Raw genomic sequence first — 19152 nt, 5'->3', positions numbered from 1 at the left:
GTTACTAAGTTATCTCATTTATCATAGATTCATCTCATTCCTGCTGCGCAATATATCACCATAACTCACCTGTATAAAAACCCCTCATCAGATTTATCGCAGTTAGTTCAGAAGGGTTTGTATAGCACAGTTAGTGTCTCCATGTGTTTTAGAATGAGTGTCGAAGAGAACAGCGCTATGGGCACATTTGTTGGCTACAAAATTAAAAAAAGAAAAACGATAATGTGTTAGCATGACTTGTTATTGTAATTGTGGTATTGAATGGATTTCATAAGCAAATGTGCTATTGTGCGATTATTTCCCTTGAAGATTGCATTCATTTAAAAAAATTTGCCTGCTGTTTTAGAATTAATCATAAACTTGCTGTGTGAAATGCAGATGGTTTGTGGTGTAACAAAAATGTTTCTAACAGCATCAAGAAACTTTGATTCTGCAATCAAAGGCTAAAAAGGCTATATCATTGAATTTGATGATATAGTTACAACAGGAGAGTCGATATGTCTGCAGATATGTAAATACAACTGCAATTACCAATCATGAAAAGTCAAAGTATTGATCTGGGAAACAAATTCCTACCTTTTCAAATAATCAACATTCTGGATTGATGTGAGAAAAAGGTTTATTAAGCAAAGTGGCCTGTAAAGACAAAGCAAAGGCAGATAGTACTAGCTCAGTCAACAGTAGGGGTGTCAGACTGCGGACTTTGAGGGGCTGAATGTGTCCCAGGTTTTCATTCCAGCTGGAGACAACACCACAGGATGTAATGGCACATCGTCTGGCACGCCGGCTCAATAGAAGAACAGTCTATTCTTCTTTATAAAAGCCAGAGTTACTAAGAGCAAGATTTGAGAAGAAAGAGGCTTCAGTCTGTTATGCTTTAATCACAGTAGAAGTCCATGCCCTGAAAGAAAGGCAAAAAACAAAATGCTAAATAAAATGAGATACTGTAGGTGTTGACCACCACCTATTACTCCAAAACAAGGAAAAGAGAATGAATAAAAAATATGTCCTATAAAATGGATGAAAATACTCACAGTTGTGGGAATCTTAACTGTGTCTTGTGTAAACTTGTGGGTCTCCTTCAGCACAGTTGCAGGGAAGTATCCAATGATGCCCATCTGGTCCACATACCGCTCGCTGTAAACCTGCCAGTGAAAATAACATGGCCTCTCTGAGATATTAACAGGCATCACATTTAACCTTCCTTACTAAAATAAACACGATTTAAATGCTTGTTCATTTGAGATACAATGAAATATTAACCAAAGACCAGAAAGTTCACATTTGTTTGTCCCAGCTGCTGCACATCCTCTGTGCGTTTAGTAACTGATTGCAGGTGTACAGTGCTACACTGCTAAATAACACGTAACAAAAATATGCACATACACTTCCAGACCAGAAGACTCCAGCGCCCTCCTCTGGTACGAGTTTAGAATACACGTAAACCATCTGACCCTTCTTGATGTTGATGAATCTGCAGTCAGGAGCAATGAAGTCATCCAAAGCTGTGGCCATGGAGAGAACATCTGATCAAGCACAGAAAAAAAAAGAGAAAAGGAAAAGCATACAATGAAAAACCTGAATATTTTAAGAGTTAACAAACACATTGCATTTTATTGCATGATTTTAATACATAATGCATTTCAGGACACATTGCATGCTCTCTCATGCTTCTCTTTCATGTTGTGACTTACGTGAGCATTCTGCATCTCCACAAATCTTGTTGTCTGCTAACTTATCCATGATGACGGCCCTCGCAGTCTGGTGCAGTAGTCCCACACAGAGGAGGATCACCAGTGGATAACTCATGCTGGCCAAAAGAGTAGAACCAAGGGAGTGTTGTGTGTGTTCGTGTGGATGTGAATGTGGACGTTTGATGGAACTTAAGGCTGTAAAAATCCCAAAACACTCAGCCAGGACTGAATGGGCTGAGCCCCTGCATCAGAGGTCGGCTGGCCAATCAGTGTTGAGTCTCTTTCTGGAACTATTCATTTCCCCACAAGGGAGTTGACTGACTTTTCTTTTTTTTTAACTACTCAAATCTTAGTCTCTCTGCGGGAACAAGCAGTCACAGTTCATGTGAGCTGTGTCTTGAGCTCTGTAAACTTCATGTGTACAAACACAACATGGTGTTCTTTCAACAGGTCTTTGAGTGAGTCGCATATTTTTGGACAGACTAAAAAGTCCTGTGGAATAAGCAGTGTAATAACTTCCAACATATTTTATGTAACTACAAATATAATCTATAGATCGTTTTGTGTAAAAGTGCAACTAATCTAAAATAACTGGAAAATGTTGTGCTGACTTACATTCAGCTCTGATGATCCTTTCATGTCACTCTAAGGGCTTGAGATAAAATATATGTCAAACTAAATAATTTAAATAGAAAAATTAGAAAATTGCAGACATAAAGATTTAAAAATAAACAAGCCCAGGTTTATACAGATTACAAGAAATCCCTCTGTACAGGATGTTGGGAAGTACACTACTTGAACCTGAAGAGCATAAGAATGATACCACCATTAACGACACATATGTGAATAACACGAGGAGCAAATGTAATGGAATGAAGTTTGCTGGTGACAACTGTTTCCCCTTGAAATCTAGCTTAGATCTGACTTTAACACATTTGCAAAACAAAGAGTCTTGAATAAACATTTGCATAATAAAATGGAACCAAACTTAGTCTAAGTAACATTTTCAAAAAGTCTGCACAGTTAGGAAATGGTTTAACAGACTAATGGAGTGAGACCCACTTTCAAATGGTGTCAAAAACTATGGACAATTTTGCAATGCAACCCTTCATGTCCTCTCAAGTAGCCCCAAAAAGTTTCGACCCGTATAGGAGTCATATTTACAATCAAACACCTGATGGCACTCTTGTCCCCTAGCTGTGGTCAATACATTGCACTACTCAGAATTCTGTTTAGTTGGTTGTTTTTGTGAAGTGAAAAAAATTATGTTCTGGCATAACCAAATATTTGTTATGTGTTTTTGTGGGAATTCCATGGGCTAATACTTTACTGTAATGCTGTATAAGAGATTAGGTAGAGGCATAGGCCTATTGTTGGAAAAGCCAATATAAACTCAATACTAAGGAATAATAACTTCAGTCTTTAAAGATGCAATGAATACTTTAAAGAAAGCCACATCAAACTGGTTGCAATGTCTTAATGGCGAAATAATGAAGCAAAACCTTATAATACGCCAGGTATCATTTGTGGCTATTAATGATTTTTTTTATTATAACACATTGCTGAATATGAGTATACAATTGAAGAAGTATTCTCCTTTAAAGCCTCTAAATACTACCGTATAGGTCAAATTCTATTCAAGGATCTAAATGTCGGTGATTTATTTTTCGCCTTGTTGCATCAGATTTTGTGAACGATAAGCTTTCTAAAGTCTTTGTAAACAAGCATGTAATTATTTCCTTTTCCAACTGAGGGAAAGCACTGCAAAACTGTATCTGTGTGTACGCTGTTATAACCTAGGTGGCTAGGCGGGCGGTATTTAAACCTACATACAATCTCGCGGAAGCCAGAAAGCAAAGAGAACCGCCCGCTTACGCTCTACGGCTGTTTAAATCAAGCACATCCTTTGTGACGTCTAGGGTTGTGACGTAAGCACGCTGTCAACTCAAAGCGATAGCCTCGGACGGTGCTGTTATTGTTCGGTTTGAAGAGTTTGGGGGTGGTCGGTGCTTTGGTTTTACTTTAGGGGGCCGTAAGCTACCACTGGCAGGCAATTACACTCAAATGCAAACACCTGCTGACCTATGTCAGGATACATTTGAGCGACATAGCATCATATTTATCCAGGTAGTGGTAAGCTAACAACTTAGGTCCCAAAGTAGCTGATGGATGCGCGGGTATCGGACTTATTCGGCTCAGGAAATGGACACGGCTCTGGATCTCCAGGTGTCGCCTCTAACGTCAAGCCGGGAAATGGCCATGGCGTAGCTCCCAAAAAAGCTGGTGCTAAAAACAAGAAATCAAAAGCTCGATTCTCTCGCACCTTCAAACCAAGCAATAACACCCCATATCTACCTCCAGAGGTAAGGAAGAAAATACGCGCACAATTTCCGCTAGCGCAGCATTATTTACGACCCAAAGCAATGTTCGCTAATAACAATGCTAACTTAAATTGGTGTTTGTATGCATGTTGTGATGTGTTAGTAATAACGTAGATGTCGTAGCATTTCCTGTCGTCGGAGTGAGCCTGACTCCTATTTGAACTTGCAGTGACACGTAGCTAGTCGGGAAACACAGCGGAAAATGAATGAGATGCTTACGTTCGGCTAACATTAGCAATCTAACATTTGATGTTAAATTAACAGTTTTCACAGTAGTTTTAACAACACCAAGCCAATGTGTGTTCAGTGAAAAGCTGCTTGCTATAGCTGGCTGGTGTTTTACTAGCTAGCAGAAGAGGAACAGCTGTGTTTGTAAATATCTAGCAGGGGGCGGGGGTATCCTCGGTCAACCCATCTAGCTAATGTTATTACAGTCTCTGACATATACTCAGCGAAGGACTGTTTTTTACACTGTAACGAAAGATTACTTTGATAATTTGGGGTTTTTTTATGTTTTTTGTTAGTTCTTTTTTTTTCTTTTATGTTTTTTGTTTGTTCTTTTTTTTTTTTTTTACAGTTGTTGCCTAAACTGAAACTTAACTAAGTTAATGTGACCATTATTTTTTTTGGAAACGCCAAGGAACGAACTGTGTTGACCTCAAGCTAATGAACTTAACCCTCAGCCAAATAAAAACCGTTTAGGTTCAGGATTGAATTGTGTTTTTAACAATAATACAGGTTAATGCAAGTTCATTAGCAATAATCACCACGGTCAAAAACTCCTGCCCTGTTACTGGACAAGTCTCAACATATCCCATGGCTTCAGTTGTTGTTTTAGATGATCTCTAGCATATAACCAGCTCCACTCTCTTTTAGTGATGATAACTGTTTGTATACATTTGAGATATCTGTCACACTTGTAGGAGTAGTGACTAGTTAACTTTAAATATATATTGACTCCTCCACACAAATTTATTTTGTCTTATATCACATTAAGTGGCTATGTATTAAGGCAAGTAAAGCAGTTAGTTGGTTTGTATAGCTCGCAGTGACTACCTATTCACAGTAGTGCACTGACTGCTCATTCAGTCAGATTGCCTTTCTTTGTGTCTTTTAACAAATCAATAGCTTGTTGTTTCACTTCTCTGTAGTCTGACAGCTGTTGTTTCTGTTCTGTGTCTGTCTGTCTCTCTTTGTTTCTCTCCTTGTCTCTTAGGCTGAAGAGGGAAATATAGAGTACAAGGTAAGCAAATTAGCTGCCATGTCATGTAAAGGACCTTGTTGTGTTCAAAGGATATTTTGGTTTCCTTCAGAATGAACTAGTTGCTTTAATATAACAACGCCTCTCTAGGCCAATCATCATTAACATAAGCTTCCAGTAATATATAGGTAATATGTCAGAATTTTTAAGTGCAGTCTCACATGGTCTCCGATGGAAAACCAACACTCCATTGGATTAGCAGGAGCTTTTTTAGTCTGTGAACAGCTGCTTCCCACACCATATCAACATAGCCTGTATAGAAGATATTTATTGCCTCAGTTCTAAAGTAATCCCCTAAAATGCTACTTATTTACATCAGAATTATTTATTTACCATTGACTAGACCCATTTAACTGTCCATGATCAAGGTTTAAGTTCATCACTGATGTCTAAAGTCTCTCCCTCCCACAGCTGAAGCTGGTGAACCCCACGCAATACCGCTTTGAGCACCTGGCAACACAAATGAAATGGAGACTGCAGGAGGGCCGAGGCGAAGCTGTCTATCAAATAGGTGTGGAGGATAATGGCATGCTGGTGGGACTATCAGAGGAAGATATGAGGGCATCACTGAAGACACTCCATAGGCTTGCAGAGAAGTAAGTGCAGAAAGTGTCATTATTTACTTTTTATTTAGACATTACATCTATTATCCCAGTTTTACAGTCAGCTATTCCCCCTTAAGCCTAACCAAAGTAATGGTAAACAAAAAATGTCAGTCTTTAGAATGCATAAGTGGAAATTTTGTAATTACACAATTTAAATACCACACTTTTTTTTTTTTTTCCTTTGCTTTTTTTGACAGAGTTGGAGCTGACATCACTGTTCTTCGAGAGCGAGAGGTTGACTATGACTCTGATGAGCCTCGTAAGATTGCTGAAGTTCTCATTCGCAAGGTGCCAGATGACCAGCAGGTGAGTGAGGCTACTCTGAAGGCATGCTGCTTTTTGGCTGTTGTTCTTTTGCTGCTGATCTGTTCATTTTTAAATTCTCAGCCTTTTTTTAAATTCATTTTTTCCCATGGTATTTTTCCCACAGTTCTTGGACTTGCGAGTAGCTGTACTGGGTAATGTGGACTCAGGCAAGTCCACTCTGTTGGGTGTTTTGACACAGGGTGAGCTGGACAATGGACGTGGAAGAGCGCGGCTCAACCTCTTCAGACATCTTCATGAGATCCAGACTGGACGCACTTCAAGCATCAGCTTTGAGATCCTTGGCTTCAACAGTAAAGGAGAGGTGAGAAAAGATCCAACTCCAGTGAAGATGTGTACACTAGTTATATACTCTTTAATATTTTGTCAAAAATATCAGTATAAGTTAATAAATTATGTTATGTTTATTATCACACTGTTTCCTTATCGAGATGTTCCAATAGATGAGACCAAAAAATATGGTTTTTCGTAATGATGTAAAGAGGAAAGAAAATTTCGCACAATGTAATGTTAATGCCGCAATGTATTATTCATTTAACTACTGCATCTGCAAGTGACTTGTAACTGTTATCTCGCCTGACCTATACTTTCAAAGTAATAACTGAGGAATATGTTGCTGTTGCTTTTCTTTTAGGTTGTGAATTATAGCGAGTCTCGAACAGCAGAGGAGATTTGCGAGAGTGCCTCTAAAATGATCACATTCATTGATCTGGCGGGTCACCACAAGTACCTAAAGACCACCATCTTTGGCCTCACCAGCTACTGTCCAGATTTCGCTATGCTGGTCGTGAGCGCAAATACTGGCATTGGTGAGTATTGATTGATTGATTGATTAATTAAATTTTCTGCTTATTTGATAAGAAGTTGCACAACATTGTAGGTCAGTTAAAATGTACTCGTGTCTCTATGTGTACTTTTTCCAGCCACCCACTTGACTGTTCCGATAAGAGAAATTGAAAGTAGCTCTGTCACAGGGACAATGGCTTGTTATAGACTTGCAGGGCCAGTCTGACAGCAAGCCTATGTTTGTGTACACCACACCTCCAGACTGTAGTAGTAAGCTTGACCAGCTTTGGGGTAGCAAACGTGATATCTGAGCTTATGTAACACACCACCCTCCCAACCACAGCCGCTTTACCCCCCTCCCCCTCAATCCTGCCTGCCACTACTTGTCTCAAAATATCTCAAATACCATCCATTCATATCAGAGTCCTCTGACCCACTAGAGGTAGTTCTGCGGTTGATCTCGTGCAGATTTGGAAAACCCGACACCTGCACATGGGTAAGTGAGCTACTGTGTATGTCAGCACTGCTAACTTTGCAGAAAGGACATCCACCTGAAGTTATGCCCCAAATACTTGCAGACTTTAATCTTTGCATAATTAAGTAAGGCCTGTTGATTTCTGAGATGAAATAGGCTGATTTCTTTTTTTTTTTTTTAAATGAAGCAGATCAATTTAGACTGCATTCCACTCACGTTTCAAGTTTTTGTGTTTCCTGCTACAAGAAGATCCTTGTAGCAGGAAACCACACTGTGTTTACCTCGTGCTCTGGTGGCGAGACAGAGTGCGAGAAGCTTGTACAACAATACTGAGATCAAGGAATGACATACATTGAAACCTGAGCTGTTTAAACTGGTGGGACAGGCTGGGCAGTTCTTTGCTTGTGAAGATATATTGTTTGATTACTTTTGTTCCTGTGAAAGAAGAACAAAATTGTCTTTAGTTTGTAGGATTATAGTAAAAAAAAAAAAAAAAAAAACTTCTGTCAGAAGTGGGATTCGAACCCACGCCTCCAGAGGAGACTGCGACCTGAACGCAGCGCCTTAGACCGCTCGGCCATCCTGACATATCAACACAGCTGTTAACCCTGTCAGATGACTGGGAGGAGGAGGGGTTTTGACAGCAAGCGGGTAGGCCCAGATAAACCCCCCCTGATAAAACCTTGTGACCTTCTCTAAAGAGTATCTGTTTTTGCTGCATTTTTGAAAGTAGTAGGTGTAAATAACATCATATTATGAGGAAATCTATAGCTTTGCTTTCCTTTTGGAAATGGCAAGGAGGCATGTGGAAGAAAAATTAGGCAAACTAAAATCAGCTGCTGTTAATGTATAGCTCCTAGTTCTTTTGTAAGTCATTTTGAAAACACACATCACTGAAACCCAGGTCCTGTGTTTGGGAGTTTGGTAGAAAACTTTTATTTCTAAACAATGTTATCTTCAAGTGTTGAGTTTTCCTCACCACTACAAACAGCCAAATTATTAACAAGGAAACATAAGTGATGATTTCTGCCAGTATTTGACTTAGTAGATAAACAAGCAGCAGAAGGTTTAAGAAAATTCAAGGCACAGCCAAAATATAATTAAAAGGTTTTTGAAACTGCTATGACTGGTTTGTTTTTACTGTTTTCAGGCATGTGAAGAAAGACCAATCTGTTGTTAGGGTACCTTTGACTTCAATAAAAAAGAAGTATTTTGTTTCATAATCATTTAGTAGTATTGGCTACCTCCAAAAGAAAATTACACCCACTGCTGTGAAAACTGGTCATTAAAGTAATTATAATATATATATATATATATATATATATATATATATATATAGACAGGGGTTATTTGAAAATAGGTTTCAAAGACGCTACAATCTGAAGTCTGAGAATGAAGCACAACCTGCAATGCTACACATCTTTTAAAGACTACAGCGTAATACTCTTTAATTCATATTGATTTATGTGTGATTCTCTGTACTCGTACTGTAGTCATTGCTGTGCTTGTGGTTGTCTGTTCTAAAGTGGGGCGTGCTGGGGGAAATGGGGTCAAGAATGAGGACCACCATAGCTACGCAGCAGACAGAAAGGGGACATAGCGTCTGCAACCCGAAGAGCTCCAGCTTTAATTATGAAACAGAGTAATGGATCTGTGTAATGCATAGGCCTCGTCTTGGGTTGTATCTGTGACAAGCCAAAAACCCCAGGGGGAGGGAATCTTCTCGTACCATTCTGTAATACATTAAATATTTTTGACACTTCCTCTTCACTCATCATTATTTACACAGGACGAGGAACTTTGAATTTTCATTTGCACTGTTACTTTGGATGCATAGAAAAGAACACAACTGGCAAAACGATCTGCAGCTCAGCTGACAAGGGGTCAGGGTATTTTGAGTCTCTGTAAATGTGTTATGGGTCAGTACCCTTGAACCCCCTGATTATGTAGGCTTATTGGAGACCTATATCCTATATCTGAGACATAATTTACTATACATATATATTGCTTTTTCTCACGTGCTGGCTCTGTTTACAAAGAAACATGATCCACCAGGCATGTATGAGATCACCCGGTTTAGAGTGGGTCTTACTTGGCATTCTGGATAGCCTAAGCATCAGTGATATAATTACTGTATGTGGTTGAATATTTCCTACCCTGCTATCCTATCTACTTCCTCTGATGCCATAATATTCATACGTCATGGGAAATTCTACCTGGCCTTATCAGTTCGCTTACGTGGTTTCTTGACCTTCAGACTGACATTAGGTCACGGCTTAAAGATAAGCAATGTTATCTTAGGTCACAACTGTCCTTCCAACTGTGAACTGAGGACTGCCATTGTGTTTGTACACAAGGTTTCTTTCTCTGCCTCTGACTCAGTATTGTATTTGATATCCTGAGTATCATATGAAGCACTGTCTAGTCATGTTATTTCCATAAACATCAAATAAACATTGGAGGTTTGAAGGCATTACTTTGTGCATCAATACTGTGCACTCTGCCAATGTTTGTTTAAGGAAGTGACTTTATCCCTTCTTGCTTATTTAATGCAAATTTCTCTGGATAGGAGCATCATATTGAATACATCAAACAAACATGGCCTTTTTGTGCTTGCATGTGAAAGCTTTTCATGTGAAGCAGTTCAAGGCACGATGTAACTGATATGTAACTGACATCCTTTCCTTCTCACCCATATCCAGCTGGAACGACACGGGAGCATCTTGGGTTGGCCATGGCCCTGAAGGTGCCCATCTTCATCGTCATCAGTAAGGTGGACCTGTGTACACGGGCCACTGTGGAGCGCACAGTGCGGCAGTTGGAGCGTGTCTTGAAACAGCCGGGCTGCAACAAGGTGCCCATGGTTGTAAGCAGTACGGACGACGCCGTCACAGCAGCACAACAGTTCGCCCAGTCACCCAAGTATGAAATAATTACATATACATAAGTAAATGAGTTTATGAACCTGATTCTATTTAATGTTGTAGTGTAATGTTGTGTAGTTAGTTCTGTTGTAACAGGACAGGGCAGAAACTAGCTGATGATGTGTGATATGTCTGTGTGTGTTTGCGTGTCCTGATTATGTGTTTGTGCTCTCCCTGGTAGCATCACACCCATCTTCACCCTGTCCAGTGTGTCTGGAGAGAGTCTAGACTTGCTCAAGGTCTTCTTCAACATCATCCCTCCTCTTAGCAACAGCAAAGAGCAGGAGGAGCTTATGCAACAGCTAACTGAGTTTCAGGTAGGCCTGAGATGAAGCGTGTTTTAGGCACGTCACATTCTTCCTCATGCAGCATAAATATATAAAGTCTTTTGACGCTGTGTTTGACAGCAGTGTACATCCTATTACAGGTGGATGAGATCTACACAGTGCCAGAGGTGGGGACTGTGGTGGGAGGTACTCTGTACAGGTCAGTGTGTTTAAATGCTTACTTCATGTTCTTCCATTCAGCTTGTGTTTTTTTGTTTTTGTTTAGCATGGACTCTCTCTGAGTCACTATTCTCTTTGATTGTGCAGTGGTATTTGCCGTGAGGGAGATCATCTTGTAGTAGGGCCCACAGACTCGGGCCAGTTCCACAAGTTGACCATCGGGAGCATCCAAAGAAACCGCTCGGCATGCAGGGTACTCAGGGCCGGCCAGGCTGCCACACTCGCCTTGGGAAACTTCGACCGATCACTACTACGCAAGGTTAGTCACTTTATGTTTGTGCCAAATTTAACTAACTTATTTATTATCTAAAATTATTCTAACTCGTATTTTTCCTCTATACCTCTCAGTATTTAGAGGAAGTGTGTGTTCCTCGTATTTTCATGAAAATAAATGACTGATTTGGTGCTCACCCATTTATATGGAGAAAGTAGAAGATATCAGTAGTTGGCATAATGTAGCAGACAGAAACTCAAAAAGGTTCTTCACATATATATTTTTAATATTATGTAGGTCACTATAACCAAAGAACATGTTACACACTGAATTCTAATCTATTTGTGTACAATGTCTTGTGTGTGTTTTTGCACTCACAGGGTATGGTGATGGTGAGTCCGGAGATGGATCCTACCATCTGCTGGATGTTTGAGGCTGAGATTGTGCTGCTCTTCCATGCCAAGACCTTCCACAAGGGCTTCCAGGTTACTGTGCACATTGGCAATGTGAGACAGACAGCCACTGTGGCAGCTGTGTATGGCAAGGTTAGTTAATCCACTTAGCTACAACTGTCTGAAAATTGCCCTCTATTTCTAAAACCTGGGCTTGTTATATCCCAATGTGTTACCTTAAGCAGATGATGTCCAACTATTCTTAGATTTCTTTTATTCTTATGCTACATCATTGTACCACAGGAGGAGCTGAGGACGGGAGAGAAAGCAGTGGTTCTCTTCAAGTTCATCAAGCACCCAGAATATCTTAAGGTAGGAGCTAAGGTGCTTTTCAGAGAGGGCGTGACCAAAGGTATCGGCCACGTCACCAAGTTGCAGCCCATCGCCCAGTACCAGCCATCCCAAAGCGAGGATGAGGAAGGCTGAAGTTTTTCAGACAACCACAACAGAAAACACCGTCCCACCCCAAAACAAGGTGCTTTACAAACCCCTCCTGCTCTCTCCAAAGGCTACTCTCCCCCGTTCCCTGCACAGTAAACCCCTTTCACAGGATTTTGTTGTGTTATCACCTTTTTCTAAAGCCTTGTTGTCACCTTCTTCATCCTTTGTCCTCTCCAGCCTTTTAAATAGCTGATGATATTTTAGTCTGTTTTCTGGTGAGGTTTAAAGAGTGTGACTTTTCATGGCACTAATAAGAGGAAATTCTCCAGCCACCTCTGTAACACATTCAAAACAACATCTACCAAAGTGATATTGAGTGTCAAGAACACATAGTTGCAATGCACGGATCAATAAGTGGCAACTAGTAATATCTAGGTTGAAGTGCTGCCTGCACAGTTTACACCTAAATGCACTACCTAACACACTTCGAAAAAGATGCACACACACTTGCACTGAAACATAAATGCCAGTGTTGATATACCTTTGGCAGATAATTGTTTACAAACTCAACAGCTGCAAGTATGAGATGCTTGGACATTAAGGTATTACCTGTTTCACCAGTGTCATTGTTGTCATCACCTCACAGCAGCTTGTCTGTGATACCAGCACAGTGCCTGACTAATAACGACAAACCTCTGATCTCACTATATTTGAATACTCTTACATCAATATCCTTTTCTTAGTAACTACTAATGAATTGTGTGAGATAAGTGTAGAAAGCAACAAGATGCATTTGTGGTTCTCAGACACATCTTGTCAGTCGTATATAAGCTTAGCCATCTTGCTTCAAGCTACTATTACTGACACAGGCACTTTATGAAGGTAAAGGAGAGCATTGCGAGGTATGCAAAGATAGAACTTGACTCAATTTGTATGTCGGCCTGCCAAGCTAACTCACATTGGCAATCACCTTATAACTGTCACATTTGTCTGTGAGAATTCTGTTTTTTTTTTTGTTTTTTTTTTACTCACAAATAATGCCTCACGATAGTGCAGTGAGATGGTAATGATCTCGCTGCCTATCTTTTAAGTGCTTTAGTTACTCAGGTCAGTGTCAATATTGTATTAGACAGCATTCCACTCTCACAGAAGTACTTCAGCGAATGTTTCTGTTGCTGACTTGGGGGTGAGGGGTTTCTCCCAAAGAGATGTGTTTGATTATGCATTATATAGTATGTGAAGCTGCCAACTGATGCAGCTTTGTTTAAAAGCAATTGTTTGTGGTACTTGATGTCGTCTCTTCACTTAAGTTACTGATGACACTAACTTTGAAGGGGTTTAACACAGTGCCTAATGGGGCTACCGTTTGAGTAGCCTTCCATTATACCCCAAAGTTTTACAACTTAGTAAACAAGAACATCTACTTAAGTCGGTGCTACTACTAGAAACAGTTTTTAATATCTAGAAGACGACTTTGAAAATGAATGTTAATTGCTACTCTGTTTCAGGCTGTTGGCCTTACCATCTGTTTTATCATTGCATGTTGATGTGATTTATACACACATTGTTGTCCCACTTACATCAGTGATACCGAGGACAACTGAAATGTCTGCCCTGTTTTGTTGCACCCACTTTGTTGTGCACAGTTTGTGTGCATTCAAAGATAGGAAAATTTAGAAAGCATTTCAACCAAAATATTTTATAGCATTTATGAAGTTATATCAGGGGTTAAAGTTTGTTTTAATGCATTTGAGAAGTATTTTATAGATTTCTAGAAGTTCTCGATTTTACAATTCATCCAAACACCTTTTTCACCGTTGCAGTCTTCTTAATCACACCAACGCAGCTTCACTTTTTTGAAATCACATTAAGACCTGTGTTCCTTTTAACTGAATTTTGATCATTATTTGGGTGAAATGCAATATTTATGTACAGATCCAATTTGTGTATCATGATGTACATGAATAAAACCTTTATTGTCTCTTTGGCAGATGTTTCATTTTGTTGTCTTCTAAGTAAAACAGAAAGTTACTCAATATTTTGAACCATGTAATACATCCAGTTAGCCATGACTCACAACACATGATAAAGTTTCATTTTCCTGCTACAGCTCCTCCTTATCTGCTCTCTAGCTGATGCAAGGCAACGCAAGAGTAATTTACTCCTTCAGCTGCCTTTCAACGCTCATGCACTACAGGAAAATCGGCTCACCTTTGTAGAGAAGTGAAAACAAAACAGGATGACACGGCCCTTAATGCTCATTCTACTGACAATAATATTAAAGGTCTCACAAACCCCTGGCTTTATGTAATGTATATCATTAAATCGTAAAACAATCAGGCAGATGCTTTTGTGTCACAGGACTTAGAACAAACATTTCCCTTTATAAGTTATTTTTCCCTATGTAGTTTAAATTCTGAAGTTAGTGGTCCCATGTTGTACCAATTTTATAGAAACTTCAGTCTCTTAGACAGTTCTGCAGGCCTTATCATCAGTGGGACTGGTGTTCTGTGTATGTCTGATTAGCTATGGTGTCTTGCCACAACTAAACAGAATGAAGAAATTTTACCAAACATTTTTGTTTTAATCCCTGAGACCACAAACTTTCCATTTGCATTTAACAGTATTTCAAATATATACCCTCTTGTCTTACAAACCATTTTCTGTATCTCTTGAGTTCACTAGAAAACTTCATGCTGACATTTGAGTGTGGACTTCTGCTTTATAATCAACTGACTAGTGGCATCTGCTGGCATGTCAGAATACTACAAGATAATAGACACTACTACACAATATAAAAAACATCTTTAAATAAAAAGCATATACAACACAAACATTCTTACAATATAAAGCTCACTAACCTCAATCATTTAAAGCAAGTCCTAGTGTGACCTGTAACAATATGGCTTCCCATTCTTTGAGTAAATACAAGAGCAAATCACATTGTCTTTACACATTTGTGTTATATACACACACACACTACCTGAAATTTGTATTTTATTTAATTTAAAAATGCTATTAGTCACATTTTCATTTCCTCTTGAAAAAAGAATCCAGAGTGCCCGTACTGCCACCTTGAGAGCAGTGTCTTTTCGGCTGGGGTCCTGACTGGCCTCTGGTTTTTGTCTTGCCCCTGGAGGACTGGGCTGTGCCTGCTACTCCCACTCTGAGAGGAGATGCAGAGGAAGAAGAGGAGGCAGTGGGGGAGGAGGTAGAAAGAGCTGCTGAACTCGTAGAGGAAGAGAGTGAATTCTGGAGGTCCAGGGCAAAGTGATAATCATTGTGTTCAGGCATTTCCCAGACCAACACCTCCTGGCCACAGCGTTGACACTTTAAGAGGTCTTCTCTGGACACACTAGGACGATTGCGATTTTCCTCTGCATTAATGTCCAGTTCATCCTTTAACTCTTCACATGGTGACTGGTGACATGTAAACTCTGAGCTATGTTTATCCTGCAGGCCTGACCCAAGAGCAACAGTGTCTTCCGAGTCTTCTTTTTCATTGACTGTTGCAGTTGATGTCGTTGATGCTGAGGCGTGGGAGCTTCTCTCAAGACTCTTCTTGTGGAAGAAAGAGGAAATGCCAGGATGGGGGCTGGATGAACCATTCTTACAATGAGGGGAAGGTGGTAAGGAAGAAAGAGGGCTATTGATACCTGACTCTTCTTGACTACCAGTTGCAGAGGGTTTGAAAGTGATGGCTGAACATGGGAGAATTCCTGTGGATCTTCTATCTTCATCCTCCTCCTCATCTTCTTTTGTTGCTTTCTGTCTTTGTTTCTCAGATGCCTTTTGAAAGAAGGACTGAATAGTGCCAGGTTGTTTGCATGTTGAGTTATTTTTCAGTTCAGAGAGTGGCTGTGTGGTGGACTGAGTGGTTGAGAAAAGGCTCTGGGTTGAAGTGACATCACTGGAAAGGAAACCAGCTATCCCTCCTGCTGATGGAGCATCACTGAATTTGCTGGCTGAGAGGTGTAGCAGGGTGAGGGGTGGAGTCCTGCGGACATGATTTAAAAAAAAAAAAAAAAAAAAAAGTGTCATAATCACAGAATTCCTTCAACCAATGACTTTAAATATTTAATTGTTTTATCTTATTATTACCATGTAGCCTGGTGGCTTCCTGCTGTGCTGAGACTCTTGATGATGGCAAAACTGTCACTGGATATTTTGGTCGCTTCATAGCGCACTAAAGCACAACAGCGAGAAAAGCTGCTCGGCCTCTTATCCCCAAGCTGACGTACACCAACTGTCAACAATTTAGCCACTCGACCATTCTGTAATGCGATGAGAAATCACAGCCACTAACATCAATCCCAGTTATATTTACTATAGATGGCTTCAATGTGAAACCCAAAAGATAAAGTTGTTGACCCTACTGTAATAAGGGCAAAGAAAAAAAACAAAGTTTTTTCTCACCACTTCTCTGTCCTTGGTCAGCCTCTCCTCCAACTCAAGAGCAAGTTGATGAAGCCAGTACTGTACCTACACAGAGGTTATCAATAATCAACATGAAAACAATAAAATATTCTTTCTAAATTTCAGTCAAAATAAGCCTAAAAATCAAAGTCAGATTAATACGTTTCCATCCCTGATGTAACACAGGGGTGGCAGAGACTGAGGGTCTGTACCTGCTCTTTTGTAGCCAGTGATGTCTTCCCAGGGAAGTTTTTACTGCAGCCGATGGACTTAGGTAGCTGTCTGGGTTTTACTGCTTCAAACTCAATCCCCCGACACAAGTCATACAACCATTGGCTGCAAGGCAAAGACATTCAGAGAGATGAATGCACTTGGTAATTAAGTATAAAGACAATATTAAGAATTTAAGTCCAGTTTATTTTTGGAGCAATTTGTCAAACAGGTTTGTCTTTGTAAGGAAATGTCAATTCCTTTTAAAAATATGATGATGTCATACTAAGCAAGACTTCTGTTTGCCAGTCATCTTATGAGACTTTTGACTTTTAAAGGAATATCTAGCTTGTCTTACCCTGTTTTTTCTCCAAAGTGCTGTCCCAGTTGGGCCTGAGAGAAGCGAGTCAGATCTCCCATGTTCTCAATTCCCAGAGTTTCAGTGATGGAGGCACCCAGCTTACCCCCCAGGTTACGGCTGCATAGATGAAATAAGCAATACATGAGTTCAGTATATTGCTAGTCACCTTCTGTTTTTAAACTTCTATGTCAGATTATGTGATTAAAAAATGTGATGAATACATTCTTTATGACAGAGTAATACTTTGAACTCACATCTTGCTGATGGGTAGAGAGTTGAAAAGTTCTGTTACAGAGTCCAGAGGCAGAACAGTTTGCCGGTTAGGTTTGTTCAGTCCACAAGCTAGCTTGGCTAGTACCTAGAAAAACAGACAATTATCTGTGACCATAGCAAAAATAATTATTGCTCTTTAGAGTATTGAACTAGCATTACACTATACCAAGAACAGAACAATGAGAGGTTTTCGTACCTTATTGTGTGATATCCCTGCTGAACAGCGGAAGCCTGTGTGTTTCTCCACGGCTGCTCTCATTTCCTCGACAATGAGTGCCCCCACAGTCAGCTGCAGATCTGCAGAGCTATGCTCCCCTGATGGAGGGGCAGGTAAGGATGCCAGCCACTCCTGGAGACCTCTGGACCTCAGCTCCTCTGTAGACAAACATGATGCTATTAGTGGGATACATCCTACCAGAGTTTGTGTGGTGCGCTTCCTGTGTCCAACACTGAAATGATTACTCGAGTAATCAGTTAGTTTTTGGTTATAGCCTACCTTTATCCAAGACAGCATCCTCTGCAGATGTATCCTCTTCCTGTGAACTTTGTGGGTACCCCTGGATGTAGGTTGTCTTCAGCAGGTGAGGCTCTATTTGTTTGTCCGTCATGGTTTTCAGCCGCTGCTGGACTGCAGCAGTCAGGTCCATGTAGGCTTCATCAATGCTGGCTCTTTCGATCACAGCAAAGCGAGACATCACCTCAATCACCTCCACACTTGCCTCCCTGTAACTACACAAGGAGTGAGTAGGTTATTTATCTTACAACTGGTCATAGGAGTGGAGGTATTAAAATAACAGATCAACCATTAATGCTATCAAAGACAGGAAGTGCAAGTGGTACATAGTACATACCAATACCAGCACTTACTGTGTTAGATCTGCCTTGCCATGAGACTCACGCACTCGTGCCACCTGGAGGTCTGGGCACAGTTTCTTTGCATCGTCCACCCACATGTTCCTGGTGACACCATGGGCCCTGGCCTCATAGCTCACAGCTATGATACTAACAGAGGATGATATTTAATTAAGAACCGTAAGAGCATGTTAACATTAAGTCCAAAGTGGTTATCTGTGGGAGATTAGGGCGGGTGAGTTGCCAACACAGAGACGGCCATTTAAATGGTCGATGCAACTGAACAGACACAAGTCGAGTATAGTGTCAATGTAAACACAGTGTGTGCTGAAGAGAGAGAAGTCTTTGCAGTCACAGTTAAGTCTCATGCTGCCAGGTCACAGCATCGACTGGAAGGTGTAAAAATCATTGACCAGGAGTCGGTGGACAGCCAAATCAAAGATGCTATTTACATCTAATGCCAGAGACCATCATTGAACCGAGCAGGAAATGGGGTTGCATAGTTAGTATGATCCCATCGAAGTTTCATAACTTGGTCACGTGATGGCATTTGACTGCTGTGGGTAGAAAAAGCTAGTAAATGCACCTTGAGTTCAGATTTTTTGTCAGACTACCATTTCTAAGTTAGCTAAGCAATGTCATCTAGCTATCCAGAGGCTGAACGACCGCGGTTTCAGTTGCATTAATCATAAAAACAGTATCTCTGTGTCAGAAACTCACCTGCCTCCTTTCCACGTCTTGTACTGGGCCACCACACAGGCAGTGTTCCTCAGAGCTGGATTCAGCCTCTGCTCCACCTGGACGTAAAAACAGTCCATGTCCACCAACGCCACCACTCTCTCTTTTCCATACTCCATCCCTGGAGAAGGAGCGTCGGTCAGCGAAAATAAAATAGACACCAACTGTGGATGCTCACTGAGGTTGAACCGGGCGCCGAAATATAGATGTTTCCGTTACTGTCACTTTCTATTGACGTAGACATCCGAATTTACATAAAAACGTCATCTAAAGTCGACGAATGCAAAGTTACAGGTAGG

The 19152-nt window shown here is 40.4% G+C and overlaps 3 protein-coding genes and 1 non-coding gene across 4 annotated transcripts; 1 reads left to right on the top strand and 3 right to left on the bottom strand.

Moving 5' to 3' along the window:
* Positions 1–601: 601 nt before the first annotated feature.
* LOC130181447 (otoraplin-like) lies at positions 602–1906 on the bottom strand. Its single transcript, XM_056395672.1, has 4 exons — positions 1695–1906; positions 1387–1526; positions 1035–1145; positions 602–901 (listed from the first exon to the last, which is right to left on the bottom strand). Exons 1-4 carry the CDS (start codon positions 1807–1809, stop codon positions 878–880), a joined length of 390 nt encoding a protein of 129 aa, XP_056251647.1. The 5' UTR covers positions 1810–1906; the 3' UTR covers positions 602–877.
* A 1738-nt stretch (positions 1907–3644) lies between these two features.
* gtpbp2a (GTP binding protein 2a) lies at positions 3645–13990 on the top strand. The gene is made up of 12 exons (XM_056395011.1): positions 3645–4057; positions 5292–5318; positions 5748–5932; positions 6139–6247; positions 6372–6569; positions 6900–7074; positions 10229–10448; positions 10632–10767; positions 10878–10936; positions 11044–11215; positions 11551–11715; positions 11866–13990. The coding sequence occupies exons 1-12, from the start codon at positions 3860–3862 to the stop codon at positions 12046–12048; spliced, it is 1827 nt and encodes a 608-aa protein (XP_056250986.1). The 5' UTR covers positions 3645–3859; the 3' UTR covers positions 12049–13990.
* trnal-cag (transfer RNA leucine (anticodon CAG)) lies at positions 8031–8113 on the bottom strand. The gene has a single exon. It is a non-coding gene; the product is annotated as a tRNA-Leu (tRNA).
* polh (polymerase (DNA directed), eta) lies at positions 13001–19063 on the bottom strand. Its single transcript, XM_056395010.1, has 10 exons — positions 18836–19063; positions 18131–18265; positions 17760–17992; positions 17460–17638; positions 17245–17348; positions 16988–17107; positions 16632–16755; positions 16420–16485; positions 16105–16277; positions 13001–16000 (listed from the first exon to the last, which is right to left on the bottom strand). The coding sequence occupies exons 1-10, from the start codon at positions 18970–18972 to the stop codon at positions 15034–15036; spliced, it is 2238 nt and encodes a 745-aa protein (XP_056250985.1). The 5' UTR covers positions 18973–19063; the 3' UTR covers positions 13001–15033.
* Between the last annotated feature and the right edge of the window lie 89 nt (positions 19064–19152).

This window comes from Seriola aureovittata, chromosome 14 (assembly GCF_021018895.1).
Source record: "Seriola aureovittata isolate HTS-2021-v1 ecotype China chromosome 14, ASM2101889v1, whole genome shotgun sequence".
In the NCBI taxonomy this organism is placed as follows: domain Eukaryota; kingdom Metazoa; phylum Chordata; class Actinopteri; order Carangiformes; family Carangidae; genus Seriola; species Seriola aureovittata.
Note: the sequence above shows the minus strand (reverse complement) of the source record. Positions and strands in the feature narration are given on the sequence as shown.

Bases quoted from the DNA above. Each gene is read 5' to 3' on its own strand.
- LOC130181447 (XM_056395672.1), bottom strand. From the start codon at position 1,809: ATGAGTTATCCACTGGTGATCCTCCTCTGTGTGGGACTACTGCACCAG. The intron at 1,527-1,694 runs GTAAGTCACAAC...GTGCTTGATCAG, and splicing joins TGGAGATGCAGAATGCTCAC to ATGTTCTCTCCATGGCCACA. The intron at 1,146-1,386 runs GTATGTGCATAT...TTTCACTGGCAG, and splicing joins GAGTCTTCTGGTCTGGAAGT to GTTTACAGCGAGCGGTATGT.
- gtpbp2a (XM_056395011.1), top strand. From the start codon at position 3,860: ATGGATGCGCGGGTATCGGACTTATTCGGCTCAGGAAATGGACACGGC. The intron at 10,937-11,043 runs GTCAGTGTGTTT...TTGATTGTGCAG, and splicing joins GTGGGAGGTACTCTGTACAG to TGGTATTTGCCGTGAGGGAG. The intron at 11,716-11,865 runs GTTAGTTAATCC...ATTGTACCACAG, and splicing joins TGGCAGCTGTGTATGGCAAG to GAGGAGCTGAGGACGGGAGA.
- polh (XM_056395010.1), bottom strand. From the start codon at position 18,972: ATGGAGTATGGAAAAGAGAGAGTGGTGGCGTTGGTGGACATGGACTGT. The intron at 17,349-17,459 runs GTACGAAAACCT...CTGTTTTTCTAG, and splicing joins CAGGGATATCACACAATAAG to GTACTAGCCAAGCTAGCTTG. The intron at 16,756-16,987 runs GTAAGACAAGCT...TTTGCCTTGCAG, and splicing joins CACTTTGGAGAAAAAACAGG to CCAATGGTTGTATGACTTGT.